At 41.7% G+C, this 20460-nt stretch overlaps 1 protein-coding gene across 1 annotated transcript in view; it reads right to left on the bottom strand.

Annotated features, from left to right (window-relative positions):
* Positions 1-9126: 9126 nt before the first annotated feature.
* Positions 9127-20460, bottom strand: part of LOC134360084 (centrosome-associated protein 350-like) — a 124460-nt gene continuing 113126 nt past the window's right edge. Inside the window, exon 29 of the mRNA XM_063074165.1 lies at positions 9127-11437. Coding sequence (XP_062930235.1) covers positions 11258-11437 — 180 coding nt within the window. The 3' untranslated portion in view covers positions 9127-11257. The remainder of the gene's footprint in view (positions 11438-20460) is intronic.

A 20460-nucleotide genomic window follows, 5' to 3' on the forward strand; every position in this document is an offset into this window, starting at 1 on the left:
AGATTTTTATTTAAAAGATACCCAAAATGTTTCCCTTTCCCCCTCCCCCTCACATTCAAGCTCTAATTGTCTTAAGGAGAATGAGGAGATACAAGTTTTACTGCCAAGTGCCCTTTCACATTACCAAAGCCCTGAACAAAATAAGGACACAATTACTTCCAGCTGTTAACAAAACACTGCAAACTTTATTTCATGAAAATACAAAAATGGTTTAAAAAACAATAGGTGATAAGAACTTTCCAAGGAAAATAAATTTAAAAGTTTCTATCATCATTATATACAACAATCAGCTCACTATGATTTGGGCAATTAATTTACTCATTTAGAGGATTTTAGAAGAAATTAGCTGTGTTATTATACAGGAGATATCACAGTAAAATATGTTTAAAATAAAAATATTAAAGTAAAAGAATAATAAAAATAAAATGCAAACTCACTTTAAATCACCTCTGAATAGCAAAGCAGTAAAATAGCTGACAATTTTACTAATGACAGGAATATGTGGCGAAGAATTTAAAATTTAATCTTGATTACTGTTTGTCTAGAGCCAAATAACAGCAAGCTGTTTTAAGTTTTTGCAGCAAAATGCTGCAGGAAGTTGAAGTGCCTGGGAAACACTCAGTTAACACCTCAGTTTTATCTACCTTTGTCTTTAGACTTTAGTCAATCAGCACCAAGGAAGATCTGAGTTCAAATGAAAGAATAATAGAATACAAATTTTTGGTGAGATGGTTTATCATGATCATTAATTCACCTTAATAGTTGAGCTACTGTATATCAAAGGTAGAAGCTACAATGAAAATCAGTTTTTTGTTTTGAATCTGAGAAACAGAGTAATGAGGCCATTAGCACTGGTTAGCATCACAAATCAAAATAATAATCTTCCCAAAAGTCATCAAAGGGAAAATGCAGAATAAGCCCACCATTCTCATAACATTGTTTTTCTGTAGCTGAATGTGAGTTATCAAAAATTTTAATAAAATAGTACTTAGTGAAAACATTATGTTTAATGGTTATAACTAAGTTAGAGTTGTAATTTCATGCACATAATTCTAATTATCCTCAATTTCAATTTCTCAAAGGATTGAAAGATACATAATCATCCTGACTTGGTTGAAATTCAGATTATGTTTTCTTTACTCTCAAAGCAAATCAATGGACTATTGTTGCCCCTGGTGTGTAGGTGACTGGTGGCATCTGAGGGGTGGGAATTGATTGGGAGGTAAAGGGAATAAAATGGTATTAGTGATAGGATTCATGTAACTGGGTGATTGATAATCAATTGAACAAACTTCCCATTTCCATGCTGTATAACTCAGTGACTCTATGATGGCTTCCCCAATGGATTAAATGGATAGTGGGATCCCAAATCAGACAGACCTAGAAAACAAAATGAAAATTTAAAAAAAACCCTGCAGATATAGTAAATCTGAAATTAAAACAGAAAATACTGTAAGTACTCAGTTGGTCAGACCACATCTGTGGGAAGAGAAATAGAGCAAATACTTCAGGTTGAATGTATCAAAATTGGGAAGAAATGAAACATGTTTTTTAAGCTGCAAAAGGAAATATTTTTGATAGGGTAAAACCAGGCTGACTTTGGGATAAGCTGTAAATAAATCAGTTACATTAATTTTGGCTGTATCAGTAATTCATTTGTGATATTGGCTCTGCTTGTATTTCTCCTTTTTCTCTACTTTTTTTTTCTTCTGGAATTGGATGACATGCCCAGCCTAATCTGCCAGGCGTATCTCCCTGCTCTGCATTTTGCAGCTTCAACAGTCTTTTGTCTCTGTTCTCTCCCTCCAACTCAGGGGTTCCCAACCTGGGGTCCATGGGACTGCTCGGTTAATAGTAAGAGTCCATGGCATAAAAAAGGTTGGGAACCAAAATTCTGATGGCTGTCATTCACTCATTGATGAGGTAACTTTGGTTACAGTTTCTCCCATTAGTTATCCCTGTTTTACCCTGTTACGTACCCCGTAACTGGGTTGCCAAACCAGCAGAAATGGATCACTCAGTTGGAGTCTGGATTACCAGAACTAAGAAAGTTTTATTAAAGAAACAAGCAACACAGTAATCGAAAGGATAATAAATGCAACAGTTCAGCAATGATAAACACACGTGCACAGAATTAAGATAACAGCATCAATTAAGCTCTATCGTTGTCTAGGGATAAATGACCAATTTCAAAGTGACACAAAGTTCAGTCCAATTTAGTAGTTCAGTTCGCAGTAATCGTTGCCATGGCGATGGACAACGTGGGGCGAGAGAGAGAACGACTGATCATTCAGAAACAGCTTCCACTCACAGACCGGCGATTTGCTCACAAGCAGCAGCTCCCGGGCGGGTCCTTTGTGATGTCACCTGAGGTCACCGACTGTGACCCCTCCTCCAGATGCAGTCGATCCTCTGCAGTGAACCCGGCACCCAAGCGAGGGTGGACACACACCGGGTTCCCGCTGATCGTACCTTTCCGCCCTGTGCGTTTAAGGTCCGATACTTCCCACCGACTCGTGAGAGGCGCACCACTTTCAGGGTCTCGTTACCTCGGGTGTCGTGTGTCTGCTGCCTTAGCGAACCTGTCCCTTTTTATCCCCCTGCTGGGGTATCGCCTGTCCATCACTTCAAACAGTTCAGGGTTCAAAGGGGGAGCCGCTCTAGACAGCTCTCTCTCCCGTCCCTTCATTACACATCTCCAGATGCTGCTTCATTGTTCCTTATCTCTCTCTTCAAGACAGGTGGCAGACCAACTGCTGATCACACAGGACAGCTAACATCTTATCTATGTGTATTCTTGTCACAACCCAATCAGAGATTTACCCCTTCCCCCACCATCCTTGCATCTTAAGCAGCTCCTTTTTTTTACCTTCCCAGTTCTGTGAAGAGTCTTCCACCTGAAATATTAGCTTTGCTTCTCTTCCCACAAATGCAGCCCTACCTGCTGAATATTTCCAGCGCTTTCTGTTGTAATTTCAGAACTGGAAGATGTGCTTTATGAGAGGATTGCTGCCGCAGCAACAGGGGACATGCTAGCTATAGCAACAGCATCTCTGGGCAGGGAAATTGAAGAGGGAAAAAACAAAGCACAGCCAGGTCCCTGATGCATTAAGTCACTTCCTGTTTTCTGCAAGTGCTGGGAATAAAAATACTTGAAAATTATTTTCTTTCAAGATATACAATGACTATAAACTGCAATAAAGGTGTGTAAAGTCTGACATAAGCAGCCATAACTGAGTACAATCTTCAGAGATCATGTTGAGTGGATGCCAAACAGCTGCACAGGGCCATTGAAAGGACATCAGATTCAATAGCACTGTTAATATACTCACGTACTAAATGATACAAATAAATCATTTACGGTTGTGAAGGTATTCAGAAGCTAAACATGAGAATTCCAGACTAATTATCTGCTATGCTATAAACATATATAGTGTTACGTACCCCGTAACTGGGTTGCCAAACCAGCAGAAATGGATCACTCAGTTGGAGTCTGGATTACTAGAACTAAGAAAGTTTTATTAAAGAAACAAGCAACACAGTACTCTAATCAAAAGGATAATAAATACAACAGTTCAGCTATGATAAACACACATGTGCACAGAATTAAGATAACAGGATCAATCAAGCTCTATCGTTGGCTAGGGGTAAATGACCAGTTTCAAAGTGACGCAAAGTTCGGTTCAATTTAGTTCAGTTCAGTTCGCAGTAATCGCTGCCGTGAGAGATAGACAGTTGGGGGAAGGAAAGAGAGAGCAAAAACGAATGAATATTCAAAACGGCTTCCACACAGACCTTCGCAGTCAGCTTTCGGGCGAGTCCTTTGTGATGTGATCTGAGGTCACCGACCATGACCCCTCCGTTTCCAGATACGATCGTTTCTCTGCGGTGAACCCAGCACCCAGGCAAGGGTGGACACACACCAGGTTCCCGCCGATCGTGCCTTTCCATCCTGTGCGTCTATGGCCTGGTCCCACAATCGGCCTTCCAAAACTTCCCACCGACTTGTGAGAGACGCACCGCTTCCAGGGTCTCGTTACCTCGGGTGTCGTGTGTGTCTTGCCTTAGCGAACCTGTCCCTTTTTATCCCCCTGCTGGGGTATCGCCTGTCCATCACTTCAAACAGTTCAGGGTTCAAAGGGGGAGCCGATCTTGACAGCTCTCTCCTTCTGTTACTCTCTCTCCCGTCCCTTCATTAACATCTCCAAATGCTGCTCCATTGTTTTCCTTATCTCTCTCTCTCCTGAAGGCAGGTGGCAGACCAACTGCTGATCCCACTGGTGCCAGCACAGGACAGCTACATCTTAATCTTTGTGTATTCTTGTCACACTTCCCCCCTTTAAGGATTTTTACCGGGGTAAAAATTACAAACATGAATACATTATTTGATACACATAAATACACATCTTTATCAGCTATTTGGCTAGTACAGTGAATTTGAAGTTGTCAAAACCTGACAGACAGTCAGCAATCACATTTTCTGTTCCTTTTATATGTGTTATTAATAATCCCTTAGACCAGGCTCCAACTTAGCAAACTTCATAGTAGCCAAAAACACTGATGAATTGTGATCAATGTAACCTCTCATTGGGTTTCGTCCCGGACCACAATAACAAGGGTCATCCCATTCCGACTTAGTTTTCTCTCGCAAGGGCTTAGTAGGAGGGGGAGGGGTAGTAACCGCAGAGTTATTGCAATACTTCCTACAGTACCCCACCATCTCCAAGAGCCTTCTGAGGGCCCTCTTGTCTGTCGGGGTGGGGATGTCAGAGATAGCCCGCACTTTAGCTTGCATAGCTGCCAGCTGCCCCTGTGTCACCACAATTCCCAGGTAAGCGACCTTCGTGTGGCCGAACTCATTTTTTTCAAGGTTCACTATCAAGCTGGCTTCAGACAGCCGTATTACATCGCCAATACACACCCCTGTGTTCATCAGCCCTTCAGTCACTGAATTACTCATTCTATAGGTGCGGTGCTCGCTAGGCTGGCCTAGTGTAACAGATACCACCCAACGTCCCAGTTCTTTGCATCGTCTCGGGACAATCAAACACATGTGTGCGAGTTGTTTAATTACTTCTCCTAAAGAGTCGCTTTGTTCGGGGATTAAGGGAGAGACCTTATCAGCAGAGCTGGCCAAAACAATAGCCTTCTCCCCGCTGGTCGATACCATACTCATCTTTTCAAAATGGTTTTTTTCTCTTATCAGGGGGACCCAAGCTTCATTGATTTCCACGCTAACACCGACTAGGTTTGTTAGCATATCAAAAGCCTGTGACCGTCTCAGTTCGCGTCGGCCATAATCAATAACATCCTTCCTCCTGGGCAGCCGGTAAACCTCTTTCATGATTCCACCAACTGTTTCCTCCAGCACCGCAAAATGTCCACCGGGGGGTACCTTGTGGGCCAGGTTAAAAACCTCATCCCCATAATTCTTTTGCACCCCCCCATTCCTCATCTGCGGGCACGGTACTTGGTCTCCCTTTCTTCCTTAGCACTTCCTCCTCCACACAATAGCCTACTGGTTCCCTTATTAAGTCTGTGTCAGAGAGAGCTGCCTCCGCCAAAACCATCAGCCCCTCGTCCCGCTCCTGCGCCTGCACAAATTCTTTCCTGGCTAATGCTAAGTCTGTCTCAGCTCCCTCACTACCTCTTGTTTCACTACACTCCTTCTTCTCACTTTCTACCCCCTTCTCGTACAAGGCTGGCAGAAACGTCTCAGCTAAATTTACTACCGCAGTCCCGTGATGAACCTGTGAGTCCATGGGCGGGGCCTGAATGCTGGCAGGCTGACCTGTCAATCTCACGGCTGGGAACACGATTCCCCCGGCGAGGTCATTACCGAGCAAGACTTCCACGCCTTTCATCGGTAATTCGGACCTCACCCCGATCGTGACTAGTCCAGAGACCAGGTTACTTTGTAAGTGTATCTGGTGTAAAGGGATTGCCTCTGTCCCTTCCCCAATACCTTTGACCTTGACTCCCCAGTCTGGGTTTCTGAGCTAAACTCTAATACACTCTTCAGTATCAGTGACTGCCACGCTCCCGTGTCTCTCCAGATCCGCACTGGAACTGGTTTTAACCCCTCCTTCATTGACACCAATCCGGCCGAGATAAACCTCTCGCACCCTTCCTGAACTTTGGCAGACCTGTCCTCTCCTAGCGGTTTGTTTACCAGCTCGATACAGCCGGTCAAAATCGCCGTTTTTCCTTTTCCTGTCTCCCTCTTTGGGGCAAAGCACCTGGACGCAAAGTGTCCGACTTTCCCGCAATTATAACAGACGACCCCAGGAGACTTCCTACCAGACTGCTCCCGGTCTACCTTATCCTTCTCACTAGTCCCCGGCTTACTTTCTGACTTTTCTGGCGGACTCTCCCCACCGTCCTGACTACCCTTCTGGTAGCCTTTACTCGGGGCAAACTTCATTTTATGCATCAACGCATACTCATCCGCTAACTTAGCAGTTGCGGCTAACATGGCTGCCTCTTTCTCATCTAGGTAGGGTTTCATACCCTCAGGGACACAACCTTTAAACTGCTCAATCAGGATCAGCTGTAGCAGTCTGTCATAATCCCCCTCTACCCCCTTCGAGGCGCACCAATGCTCACAATATGTCTGCATCTCCCGGGCAAACTCTAAATACGTGCGGTCCCACTGCTTCCTCGCATTCCAGAACCTCTGCCGGTATGCCTCCAGGACCAACTCATAAATCCTGAGGATGGCCTCTTTCACCACCTCATACCTCTGGGCATCTTCCGCGGACAAAGCTGAGTAAGCTTGTTGGTCTTTCCCTTTCAGCACACTCTGAAGCAAAACAGTCCACTTATCCCTCGGCCAGTCCTGACTTGTAGCAACTTTTTCGAAATGGAGAAAGTACCAATCCACGTCGGTATCGTCAAATGGGGGAACCAGCCTAACCTCCTGGGTCGCCCGGAACCCTCCACCTTGGTTCGGCACGGGCCCCTGCTCTGCCCTTATCCTTAACTTCTCCAGCTCGAATTCACTTTCCCTCTGTTTCTCCTCTCACTCCAACTGTCTCTCTCTCTCTCTCTCCTGCCTTTCTAACTGTTTCTCTTTCTCCCGCCTTTCTAACTCTCTCTTCTGCCTTTCTAACTCTTTCTCTTTCTCCTCTCGCTCCAACTGCCGTACCCGGAACTCGTGCTCGAGTCTCAGTTTTTCAAGCTGTACCTGTACCGCGTCTGTGGCAGGTTTTTCAATAGACTCGCCTTGGGGAAACACACCTTTAGATACATAGTGCTCTACGATAGCTCTGTGTATCTCCTCTCTCCTCATTGTCGACTTCCCCTTAGCAAGATTCAACTGTTTGGCCACAGCTACCAATTCCGATTTCCTGGCATCCTCTAATGCCTCCAAGGTCGGCGCCTTTATAATTTCCTCAGCCTCCATTTCTGCTGTTTGTCTTTTCTTTCCTTCGGGAATTTTGACCCAACCAATTTACTCCGTCCCAAATTTAGCGTTCAAAATCGCGGATGAGAACCCCACTTATGTTATGTACCCCATAACTGGGTTGCCAAACCAGCAGAAATGGATCACTCAGTTGGAGTCTGGATTACTCAAACTAAGAAAGTTTTATTAAAGAAACAAGCAACACAGTACTCTAATCAAAAGGATGATGAATGCAACAGTTCAGCAATGATAAACATACATGTACACAGAATTAAGATAACAGGATCAATCAAGCTCTATCGTTGTCTAGGGGTAAATGACCAGTTTCAAAGTGACGCAAAGTTCAGTTCAATTTAGTTCAGTTCAGTTTGCAGTAATCGCTGCCGTGAAAGATGGACAGTGTGGGGGAAGGAGAGAGAGAGCAAAACGAATGAATATTCAAAATGGCTTCCACACAGACCTTCGCAGTCAGTTTTCGGGCGAGTCCTTTGTGATGTCATCTGAGGTCACCGACCATGACCCCTCCGTTTCCAGATACGATCGTTTCTCTGCGGTGAACCCAGCACCCAGGCAAGGGTGGACACACACCAGGTTCCCGCCGATCGTGCCTTTCCACCCTGTGTGTCAATGGCCTGGTCCCGCAATCGGCCTTCCAAAACTTTCCACCGACTTGTGAGAGACGCACCGCTTCCAGGGTCTCGTTACCTCGGGTGTCGTGTGTGTCTTGCCTTAGCGAACCTGTCCCTTTTTATCCCCCTGCTGGGGTATCGCCTGTCCATCATTTCAAACAGTTCAGGGTTCAAAGGGGGAGTCAATCTTGACAGCTCTCTCCTTCTGTTACTCTCTCTCCCATCCCTTCATTACACATCTCCAAATGCTGCTCCATTGTTTTCCTTATCTCTCTCTCTCTCCTGAAGACAGGTGGCAGACCAACTGCCTACATCTTAATCTATGTGTATTCTTGTCACAATAGTTTCATACCCATGTAAAGGAAAACATACAGGAGCCTAATACTAGTCTAGGATGAGAGCAAATTACGCTCATGTCCGTTACGTTGCCTATGCTTCCCACCACAGTAGATATTATTTAATAGCTGTGAATAGACAACAACCACTAAGCACTTGCCTGAATAAACACTTCAGGTAAGTCACATGACTAAATTAGCACTCAAAACACATCTTTGGTAACACTAGTTTCATCCATTATTGAATCATTCAGAGGCAAGAATAATCCGCTCAACAGTTATATCTGAGAACAGCACCAGTGAACGAGGCTACTTAGACTGTTAATTTCTGCGCAAGAGCAAACCAGTCTTCCCTCTCCATACTCTTCCCTCAGCTTTGCACATTTTTCCGCCTTTTTAATAATGCCAGCTCCCTCTTAAATATCGCAATTGATCTGCCTCTACGAGGACCTCTGGCAGTACACAGCAGATCCAAATCCAAAGTCATTTGGCACAAATCAATCTGGTTGCAGTATGTCCCAAATACTTCATTCTGATATCCCTTTCTCTCCTGTGCACTTATCTGTTTCCACTTATTGCAGCCATGCTTAACTGTTCAATGTTCTCTTGTGATCTGAAGTCTTGTACCTATCTTATCGAGGAGCTATTTATTTATTTATTATTGAGATAAAGCACAGACCAGCCCTTCGAACCATGCCTCCCGGCAAGCCCCGATTTAACCCCAGCTTAATTTTCAGCTCCAGCTGGTTTTCAGGGTTCTGATAGATACCAAGTTACTATTGAGAGCTTTCATACTTTTAATAGCAGGCCAATTACAGTCATACCTTGATTTACTAAATTGATGTATCACTGGAAGATCTTTTAAGTGTAAAATTCAGGGCAAAGTGCACACAAGTGTTTCAGTATTCTGAATCCCTTTACAGAGACATACACAGTAATCATCATTGACAGAAAGTGTCATAAATCACATGATAAAAACACACGGTTCTAAGAGTAAATGGCCCTAAGAGTTTCATAAATCAAACTTTAATAAATTGAATTACTGTATTATAATCTTCAGAAATTATTTGACAAAAATATTTTTGGGCTGTGAGTTTTTCTGGCACAGGGTGTATTCTATCACCCATCTCGAGATGCTCTCCGGAAGATGACTGTGAATAAGCTCCTCAATGCCTGCCATCAGTGTAGTGTGGTACTCACAACTTGCTACTGTATGCGAGTTATAGGATTATATCCAACTGTCTGTGACTGCAGCAGTGGAAGCTATGACCAAAGTCACACATGTTTAGGCTGATCCAATAAGAGTTCTAGATTCCAGCTTTTAAAGCGCTTGCCAAGGCTCCATCATATGTTCTCCAACAGGTTGGTGAAACACCACATGGTATTTGGCAGCAGCCCAGTTTTACATTCGCTTACCATCCACTCCAAGGATGCCAGCCAGCATTCATTAGCTTTCCTCGCCATTCTGCCACTGCCCTGACCGCTGTGTATTACCCATACCGAGGAGGTACAGTATGATCTGAAGCCATTCTGTCTGGGCACTGGGCTGTTTGAGGCCACATTGCAGCTGATGTCCGGTTACTGACTCTTACTGGTGGAGGGCCAAATGGACTACTACTTAGAACCCCAATTATAACCTAACATGTAATACTGGGGAAGGAATTGTAATATTTCTGGATTGCTTTAGATAATATTTTAATATCTCCCTCTGTTCCATCAGACATTTTAGTAAAACATCTTGATATTTTGCAGATAAACTTAAGAAGGTCAAAGAGTCAAGGAGATGTACAGCACAGAAATGGCCCTTTTGATCCATCTTGTCCATGCCAACCATTTTGCCTGTCTACACTAATCCCATTTCCCAGCATTAGGTCCATATCTTTCTATCCTTTGCCTATTTACTAAGTGCCTGCTGAAATGTCTCTTAAATTTCATAATTGTCATAATTTCATAATCCACTTGTCAGGTGTCACTTTATCTGTAAGCATATGCTCTCAAACTACTTTGCTAAGTCCTCTCTTACACTATATTTGTGAGTCATTGCTACAGGACAGGCAAGATAAGAACAGTGCATTAGACCAAGCAAGGCAAGGACCAAATATTTATATTGGTTCAGGTCCACATTGAACAAATACATTCTTCAATGTGTTTCTCAAGGTAAGTTTAATACTTACTTAACAGGTGGGAATATTCTGTATAGTAGGCGAGAATGTTGTTCAAAATCTGGGTGGAAGGCAAAAAAATTAAATAATTTGCAAAGCAGTAAAGTAAAAAAAAGTATGAAAAGTTGCATCTCTGCAGTCAGTGTCCATTACCACCACAGCAACTCCTAAAACACTTTACACCAGGTGAAGTACTTATTGAGTTTCTGTCGATTGTCATATAGAAAACACAGCAACCAATTTGTACTCAGCAAGCTCCCTTGGATAGCAATTTGCTTATGGCAGGGTAATCAGTTTCAGTGCTACTGGTTAAATAGACTTTCCAGAACACTGGTGCTAATACCTCAGAATAGCCTCATTAGAAATTTAACATCCACTTGAGAGACAGATTCAAAAACCATCGGCACTACAACATTCCCTATTTTCAAGTGGATTTTGTACAGTCATGTTGGAAGACTCCAACCCACAACTTTCGACTCAGAAGCAGGTGCTCTGTGCTAAGCCATGATCAATGTTAATGGGTGGCCATTACCCTGTTAGTCAATGTCCAAGGCAGACCTTCTCCCCAATACAATCAGGCATTGAAGTTTGTTTGCTCAGCATTGTGTAGATTCACTGTTTTAAATTTTCACATTATATGGTAATTGTGAACATTCTGTGAAACTTTTTAGTGGTTCTTTGCCTTCTGTTGCCTATAACTTGTAAGTAATACATTGGCTTAAATTGTCATGTGCTGGAAGAAATGAGCTTTTGTTCTGCCAGCTTCTTTCCACAGATGGTGCTGAGGATATCTGCAGTGTCATGAAGCAGGATGTTAAAGATGTCTTCAGTTAGTTTCATCTTCAATGCTAGCTCATCATCAGCATACTCAATCCAGTGACTCTCTTCTTCTTGCAGTTCCTGAATCTAAACAGGAGAGTGTTATTAGAACAGAGAATAATGCAGCAAAGACTGTGCCCTTTGCCACAACACACTGATCATGGTGTAATCTGTTGTGTATTTAATATTTCAGTCATATTGTAAATATATTGGTTGATTAAGCATTCTTTGTTGCTTAACTAACTTGTTACAGGTAAAGGTACATGTTTACTTTTGTTATCACGCCAGCACATCATATGTGTGCACCTTCCTTAAAGTAAAAACAAAATTAGACATGTATTCCTAGCTTCGTGTTTTTTTATTTCAATTAGTTTTATGTTTTGGAGTTGCAAAACAAAACAGTGGTGATGAGGGAGTTATAAACGAACCCGAGACGATACCTACCTGTTAAAGCACAGCGAGTGGTTTGAGTTAAAAAAATTAGCGCAACAAGAAACAGAGAAGTAAAAAAGCAGCACAGCATGTGCTTCTTCAAGAGGAGACAGAGACAGTCAAGTTAAAAAAAAAGAAAATAGATTAAATTCATAGGTTCAAACAGTGAGCAAGGGATGATAATAATAAATTTTTAAAAAGCAGAAATTGTTGGTTACATCAGAAATGTAGACACATTTGTTTGCACACAAGATAACTGGATATTGTATACTGAGTGAATTGGACAGTATTAAAACAAATGGAAAAGCCAATGAGAAGCAGGTGCCAGTTTTGCTGAGTTCATTGGGTTTAAAGGCATATAGTTTGCTTAGAATATTGATTGCTTCAACCAAACCAGTTGATATGAGTTTTGCTGATACTGTAAAAGTAATGTTTAAACATTTAAAACTAAACAATTGTTGATTGCTTAATGCTTTAGGTTTCATAAGTGGAATCAAAAGGAAGGGGAGTCCATTTCATAACTACTGTGGAAATAACATTTGTAACAGTGAAATACAACAACCAGCAAGCCACATTGGATTTATATGTGGTAAAAACATGAGGGCTACCATTATGGGGCCGTAATTGGCTGAGACAAGTACAACTGGATTGGAGAACTGTTCACAATCTGCATGCCACATTCCATACAATTGAGTCAACTGAAAATGGATTACGAAAGGTACTGGATGATACCACAGCAGTGTTCAAAGATGACAATGGAAAACTCAAACATTTCAAGGATAAAATAGTGTTAAGTGAAAATGCTAAACCCAAGTTTTACAAAGTCCATCTGGAACATTACACAATTTGTGATAAAATAGCCAGTGAGCTAGATCACATGGAGGCTGAAGGAATTCTTTCCAAGATTGAGTGGAGCCTATGGGTAATGCCAGTGGTCCCACAGTAGCCAAGAAGAATGGGACTGTCAGGAGATTTTAAGGTCACCATCAACCCAGTACTGAAAGCAGATCAATACCCTCTGCCCAGGGTAGAGGATATCTTTGCAAACCTTTCTGGAGGAAAACACGTCAGCAAATTGGACTTAGCTGAGCCTACCTACAGATGGAGATTGAAGAACAGTCTGAAGTGTTTCTAACCATAAACACTCATACAACACCCATAAAAGTTGCTGGTGAACGCAGCAGGCCAGGCAGTATCTATAGGAAGAGGTACAGTCGACGTTTCGGGCCGAGACCTTTCGTCAGGACTTGCGTTCACCAGCAACTTTTATGTGTGTTGCTTGAAATTCCAGCATCTGCAGATTTCCTCATGTTTGCATTTATAAAGACTCATAAATGGTTTTATTACTATAATTGGCTTATTTTTGGAGTAGCAGCTACACCTGCACTCTGGCAGAAAGCTATGGACCACATACGGCAAAGCTGTCCAGGCACTCAATGTTACCTGGATGATATTGTAGTTACCACTAAGGATGACAAAGAACACCTCCAAAATCTCAAGACAATGTTAAAAAGATTAGAAGATTATGGTCTCAGAGCAGAACGCAACAGGTGTGAATTCTTTAAACCAAGCATCACTTACTCTGATCACACTAATGATGCACAATGATTACCTAAGTGTGCTTAGAAAATTCAAGCAGTGGTGGATGCCCCAAGGCCAAAGGACGTGTCACAGTTGTGCTCCTTTTTAGAATTTGTCAATTACTATAACAGGTTCCTGTCAAACCTGTTGACTGTGCTCCATCCCTTGAACTCATTCATACGGATTGGAATGAAATGGCAATGCACAAAGCTGTGTGAGGTGGCTTTCGAAAAGGTGAAGGAAGACCGTAATATATAGGAGCAGAATTAGGCCATCTGGCCCATCAAGTCTGCTTCACCATTTCATCATGACTGGTCTAATTTTCTTCTCACCCCCAACCTACTGCCTTCTCCTCGTGTCCCTTCATGCCCTGACCAATGAAAAATCTATCAACCTCTGCCTTAAATATACATAAAAACTTGGCCTCCACAGCTACCTGTGACAAAGAATTCCGCAGATTCACCAATCTCTAGCTAAAGAAAATCCTCTTCATCTCCATTCTAAAAGGACGCTTCTCTATTCTGAGGCTGAGTCCTCTGGTTCTAGACTCCCCGACCATAGGAAACATCCTCTCCACATCCACCCTATCAAGGCCTTTCACCATTCGATCGGCTTCAATGAGGTCACCCGACATTCTTCTGAATTCGTGATTCCAGGCCCAGAGCCATCAAACGCTTTTCATATGACAAGCCTTTCAATGGAATCATTTTCACGAACCTTCTTTGAACCCTCTCCAGTTTCAGCACATCCTTTCTAAGATAAGGGGCCTAAAACTGATTGCAATACTCGGTGAGGAAACGGTGATGTCAGGCGCTGTACTCACACTTTATGATCCACATCAATAAGTTGAGAAGAGCAGAATCAATTGTTGGAGAAGAAAGGGAGAGAGAGGGGGAGCGAGAGGGAGAGAGGGAGAGAGGGAGAGAGGGAGAGAGGGAGAGAGGGAGAGAGGGAGAGAGGGAGAGAGGGAGAGAGGGAGAGAGGGAGAGAGGGAGAGAGAGAGATGCATTCTGTATTGAGTTGGCGTTCATAGCTTAGCAGGGAGGAGTGTTGTGTATTTAATATTTCAGTTAATATTTGAGTAATATGGTAAATATTTTGCTTGATTAAACATTATTTGATGTTACCTAATTCATGATGGGTCATATGTGTGCACCTCATTTAAAGTAAAAACAAAGTTAAACATGTTATTCCCAACTCTGTTTTATTTATTTTGATTAGTTTTATATTTTGGAGTTACAAAACATAACACAGTCAAACTAATCACATCTGCCTGTACATGATTCAGACTCGTTGATTCTATGCCCATTTATGTGTGTGTTCAAATACCTTTTATATTTGTTGTTATATCTGCATCTACCACCTCCTCTAGTAGCACATTTTCCATGTAAAAACACTTGCCACTTAAGTACAGACTTTCCTACTCTCGCCTTAAACCTATACTCCACTTGTATCATAGCCACTTATAATTTTATAAATTTCTATCATATCACTCCTCAGCCTGACACACCAGAGAAAACTATCCAAGTTTATTGAAACTCTCTTGTATCTAATACATTCCATTCCAGGCAACACCCGATGAACCTCTTCTGCATCCTCACACTTCCTACTATAATGTGGCCAGAACTGCACACAATATTGCCAAGCCAAAGTTTTGTACATTGCTGCATCATGACTTGTCATATTTTATATTCAGTGCCTTGGCCAATGAAGGTTGGTATGCCATATTTCTCCTTTAACATTCTATACTTGCATTGCTACTTTCAGGGAACTATGGGCTTGCACTCATAAGTGTGCCCATTTACTGTACATTTTCTTCTTTCATTTGAACTCCCAAAATGCAACTTTACATTTATGCAGATTAAAATTCATTTGCCATTTCTCCACCCAAAGCTCCATCTGATTTACTACTTGCAGTAGAGACTATTAATAGATGTAATTTTCAATTTGAAATCTTTTGATAATGGCTCGATATCTTATATTTATGGTCTGTTGTTGGGACTGAGAATGGCTCCCTTAGACAAAATTAAAAAAGATTGGGAAAAGGATTTACAGACTTCATTATCTGATGAGACCGGGAGGGCTATTTTCAAAATGGTAATTCGTCATCATTATGTGCTCTTCATTCCCTCCTACAGTTTAAAGTGGTACATCGGGCTCATATGTCTAAACACAAGCTCTCTCGTGTTTTTGCAGATATATCTCCTTATTGTGACAGATGTAATAATGGAGAGGCTTCTTTAATTCATATGTTTTGGTCATGTTCGAGCCTTGAAAAGTATTGGAAAGATGTTTTTCAACTTTTTTTGTACTTTTTAAAGTTAATTTTAAGCCCAATCCTTTGACTGCCTTATTTGGTATTGTTGAGGAAAGACTATAATTTTGGAGCCTTCTCATTTGCGGGTACTGGCTTTTATTTCTTTTATGGCTCGGAGGGCGATCTTGCTTAAATGGAAGGAGGTTGCCCTTCCCCCCCACATATGCTTAATGGTTATGCCATGTTAGGACATGTTTAAATTTAGAGAAGATTCGTTGTTCGATTTCTGATTCTAATCAAGATTTTCAAACGCTATGGGGATGCTTTCTGAACTATTTTGAAAATCTTTGAATTGTTATTGTTATTAAAATATAGATCAGGGCTATTATTATAAAACACTATATGGTAAAGTACTCTCTTTTTTCTTTTGTTTTTTTACCAACCAGTTTTGTCTTGGAAATGGGTGTAGATTTTTTTAATAATATAATTAACCGTATTATTGTATTTCATAATTCAATTTATTTTATTTGGTTGATCATGAATATGGGGTACCGTGATTGTATCAGTGTGATTTATATATGGTGCATTTTGCGCTACCTTATTTTGATTTATAATAACTATCCTTATGATTTCTGTATTAATGTATATGAAATTTAATAAAGATATTGGAAAAAGAAAAAAGAAACTACCTTTCCTTTCATAACTTTACCAATTTCAATGTCTTCTTCAAACTTACTAATCATTTTCATTTTAAAATCTTTTTATTTTTTTCATTTTAAAATCTTTTTATATAATCTTTTTATAGTAAACTTACTAATCAGTTCACTGACATTTTCATCTATATTTGTATTTATAGATATATCCATCTATATCTACCATACATAAACAGTATCTATAAATATACATATTAATATATATGTTCACTGCTTCTTGTGGAGCACCACTGTTGACAGATCTCTAGTCAGTCAAACACCATTTCACTACCATACTCTGTCATCTATGACCAAGTCAATTTTGTATCCAAGTTACTAGCTCACATGTATCCCATGTGATTTAATCTTCATGAAGGACCTTGTCAAATTATTTACTAGAGTGACAATATCACCTTCCATTTTTACTTCCATCTTACTCCACTAAAGGCACCCGTTGATTGATCGAGTACATTTTTCTCCCTTCACCTATGGTCACTCTCTGGTCACCAAGTTATTAAACCACAGAGAGTTTCAGTTAGATTTTCACCATCCAGTCAAAACAAAAATGGGGGACTGCTTGATTTTCCTCCTCTCTTACCCGGGACTACCAAGGCTGATAGCATCCCCTCTTCCTCGAAGCTCAGGTGAGATTTTTTAACTCAGCATAGGCCTGGGAGTGATGTGTTTCAGACTTTCCTGTTCAGATTCACTCATGGGTCGTCAGGTCATAACACATCTTGCATGACTGTGGTCGATTCCAACAACAGCCACAACTTTCTTAGTAGGAAGAGGAATACACTACTGAGACTTAGTTCAGGTTTACAATCTCTAAATAAACTTGCTGATCATAAGTACACAAAAGAGCAGTACTCAGTATGGTGGTAATGTATATTCAAGATAAAACATGGAAAAAGTTATTTTCGTCAATCAGATGCATTTTATCCACCACCTGAATAAATATTTCTAATCAGAGCCTGTTCCCACGTTTCGTCCAATCCCTTCTTTTTGCTCTAGCAGTAATAAACCTTAATCAATCTCCTCAAAAGCCAGAATAACAAATGTACGTCATCTTTCTTAACCATGAACATATGCTTTATGAGAGCATTTTCTTTATGTATGATTGCCATGGAGTCTGTGGTCTTCACTCGGTACACCATGGCCAGTTGCTGTATTGAGCATAGGTGATACAGCATAATCTCGTGACCTACAGCTCCATGGGAGCAGAACGGCACGGCCTTGTCCCTTTCTTGAGCCACTCTCAAGCCTTCAGCACAAGGCTGGCTGTTAATCAAATTGATTAGTTTAAAATGATTCCCAGAACGTCAGCAACGCTGCATAATTGAATTGGATAGAATGGCTTGAGTCATCCATCAATTCCAAAATGTGATTGTGTGTCAGATGGGACCTCCATTCAAGGACAATGGCAGCCATCAATTTACACACATCAGGTCTGTATACCAAGGTATATTTGTCAGCTAGCCTGGGATGTGATTCTCTGCTCCCTGAAAACTCAATATTGAAGCCTTTATGTTGTAACCAATAAGAACAAAATGATAATTTAGTGAAAAAACTCAAACTGAATTGAAGCTGGATGAGTCATTGTCAATTTTTGAACTTGGACCTTGAGCATTACGAAGGAAACTTAAATCGAAGTCAGATTCTAAATTAAAAGTGGGAGGGCAGGGGAAGTGACGCTGACTTCAAATTATCGTCCAACATTTTGTTCAACCATGCACTCCTCCCCTCTCTGAATTTGTACACAATGGATAAAAGAAAAGATTGCTTTCACTCTCAGCCAAGCCTCTGCCACTTCATCCTTTTGAAGAATGTCAGAGCGGACATCTACAGCTTCTTCTCCCATATCTAAGAAGAAGAGGATATGTCAGGGAAATGATTGTCGCCACGTTCAAGAAAGGAAGACAAATCCAATTACAGTCGTCACAGAGGTCTCTCTGATATCTGCCATAGGGAAAGTCATCTGTTCTCCACATTCGCCCCTTCCCGGAATCTAAACAACTGCTTCTCAAAACAGGGTGGATTGGATCACCTTGAGGAACAATAGACTAGGTCATCACCATAACATGATTTCAAAAGAAGAAATCCAGAGAGCAGCATCAATTACACACATTGCCATTTTCGACCTGACTAAGGCCAGTGACTATGTCAGTTGAGAAATCGTGTGGAGAACCCTTCAAATTTGGCTGCTCCCCTTCATTCATGTTGATCCTCTGCCTGCTGCATTGGGGGAGCTTGCCACAAATTTAGCCAGTGGATCCACAACTGTGTAAAGCAGTGACAAGGAGGGCTACATCTTCTTCCCAACATTCTTCTGAACTTTTCTCATTTCATAGGACACATCATCCCCAACAGCGATCCTATTGCAGTGGAGCTGATCTACAAAACAATGAGGGAACTATCCTACACCAATGTCACCACAGCCTCTGTCATTGGGTTGCACTATGGAGGTACACACTTGCGTGTGTGATGTTAGGAATTTTGGGTGATCTACAGGAGACATTTCAATCCACCTTATCAGATTGGGTAGATCACAATTGGTACACAGCAAAATTACTAGTTGGACAGAGGAGATTATTCAGTGACGTTCTCAAAGCCTCCTCAGAAATGTACTACATCCACACGCACTCATGGAATTCCTGGCACATGCATACTTGAAACGGAGAGGTAACATTTGGGATAGCACCAATAATCTCGAGACCCTACAGCAGGAGCACTCAGAAGCTTTGCAAAAATCATGAAAGGAATGTACCATCTCCCCACTTGCTATGTCAAGGACCTCATGCCACCGAGGGCCGAGTCCATGGGTCCCACACCAACCACAATCGCCACCTCAGGAGCTGGAGATCTGAAGCGAAAGCAAACCATCCTTGACCCTAAGGGATGACCTATCAGGAAGAAAGCTTTACCTCTGGCAGCTGGAGGGACAAGAGTGGGCGAACAACTGGGGAATGTCCTCATCTCCTCGGGACACAAGGAGGCAGCTGAGTTCATGAAGTAAATGGAAGGACAGAGGACCCATTGACTAGAGTCCGACTGTTGCAATCAAGAACCAGAATCACAAATTTTAATAATGCAATGTTTCTGCTGCGGAAATAATGTCCAGCATGAGGCGAGTTGCAATTTTTCCTTTGAAACAGAGCAGTTCAACAGATCTTCCTTCCACCTTCAGTTGGGAGCTCCCCAGGGTGGAAACATTTATAATGGGAACTGGGAACTCAGGCAGGATTCCATGATCTGCTAGACTGAACCATGCTTCAGTGCAAAGTAGGTTTGGCACTACAGAGGGTCTGAAATGCATTGGAACTATTTTTATTTCAATGCTCAGAGGTATGAGCATTAGAGTTGCCTTTCAGCTCTGAATACTGTCTCAGATGGGGTGGTCGATAGCTGCTTCATAGGTGGGAAGTTGTGCAGTACTTGTGTGTTCCAGGGTACTTTGTGTTTGCAGTACCAGCAGAGCTGTTTGTGCTTCTAAAAGAAATACAAGGCTTTCCTATTTTAGCACAAGGTAAATCTTGGGAAAATGTGCACCACTCGGGCAGTTTCTGATTTCATCTCAGCTAATTGTCCACAATTTGAGTACAACTTTGGGAATGTGAGTAGCTACAGATGGACCACGGCAGAGGGAGGCACACACAGAGGAGCAGATGAATTATTTATAAGTACCACTGCAAGGATATCATAATGGACAATTCCCCTCACAACCAGCTGTTCCCACATTTCTATTATGCTACACAAAGACGGCTGTCTACAGACTGTCAGACTGCTGTAACCAACATAAAGCACAGAAAATAAAACAGGAGACACTGGTTAATGGATAAAAACCGTTTTTACAACAATAAGTATACAATTCATTTCGTAATGGAAGAGGCAGTTTGATCGGCCACATCAAATTTAGATTTGTGACAATGGGTACTCAGTGTAAACCCCTGAAGAATCCAAATCTATCTCACAGAGGCAGCTGATAAATCGTTTATCCTCAGAGGATGCACATGAAAATCTAGAGAATGTATTAGAGAAAATCTACTTGTGCCTACATTATGCATAGCCCACGAATTTGGGCCTTATTTGTAATGTCTGTGCACATCTCCTTGGGAAGTCCTTTTCATCCAGAGAATGGACCAGGCACT

The sequence above is a fragment of the Mobula hypostoma genome, chromosome 21 (genome assembly GCF_963921235.1).
Source record: "Mobula hypostoma chromosome 21, sMobHyp1.1, whole genome shotgun sequence".
In the NCBI taxonomy this organism is placed as follows: Eukaryota; Metazoa; Chordata; class Chondrichthyes; order Myliobatiformes; family Myliobatidae; genus Mobula; species Mobula hypostoma.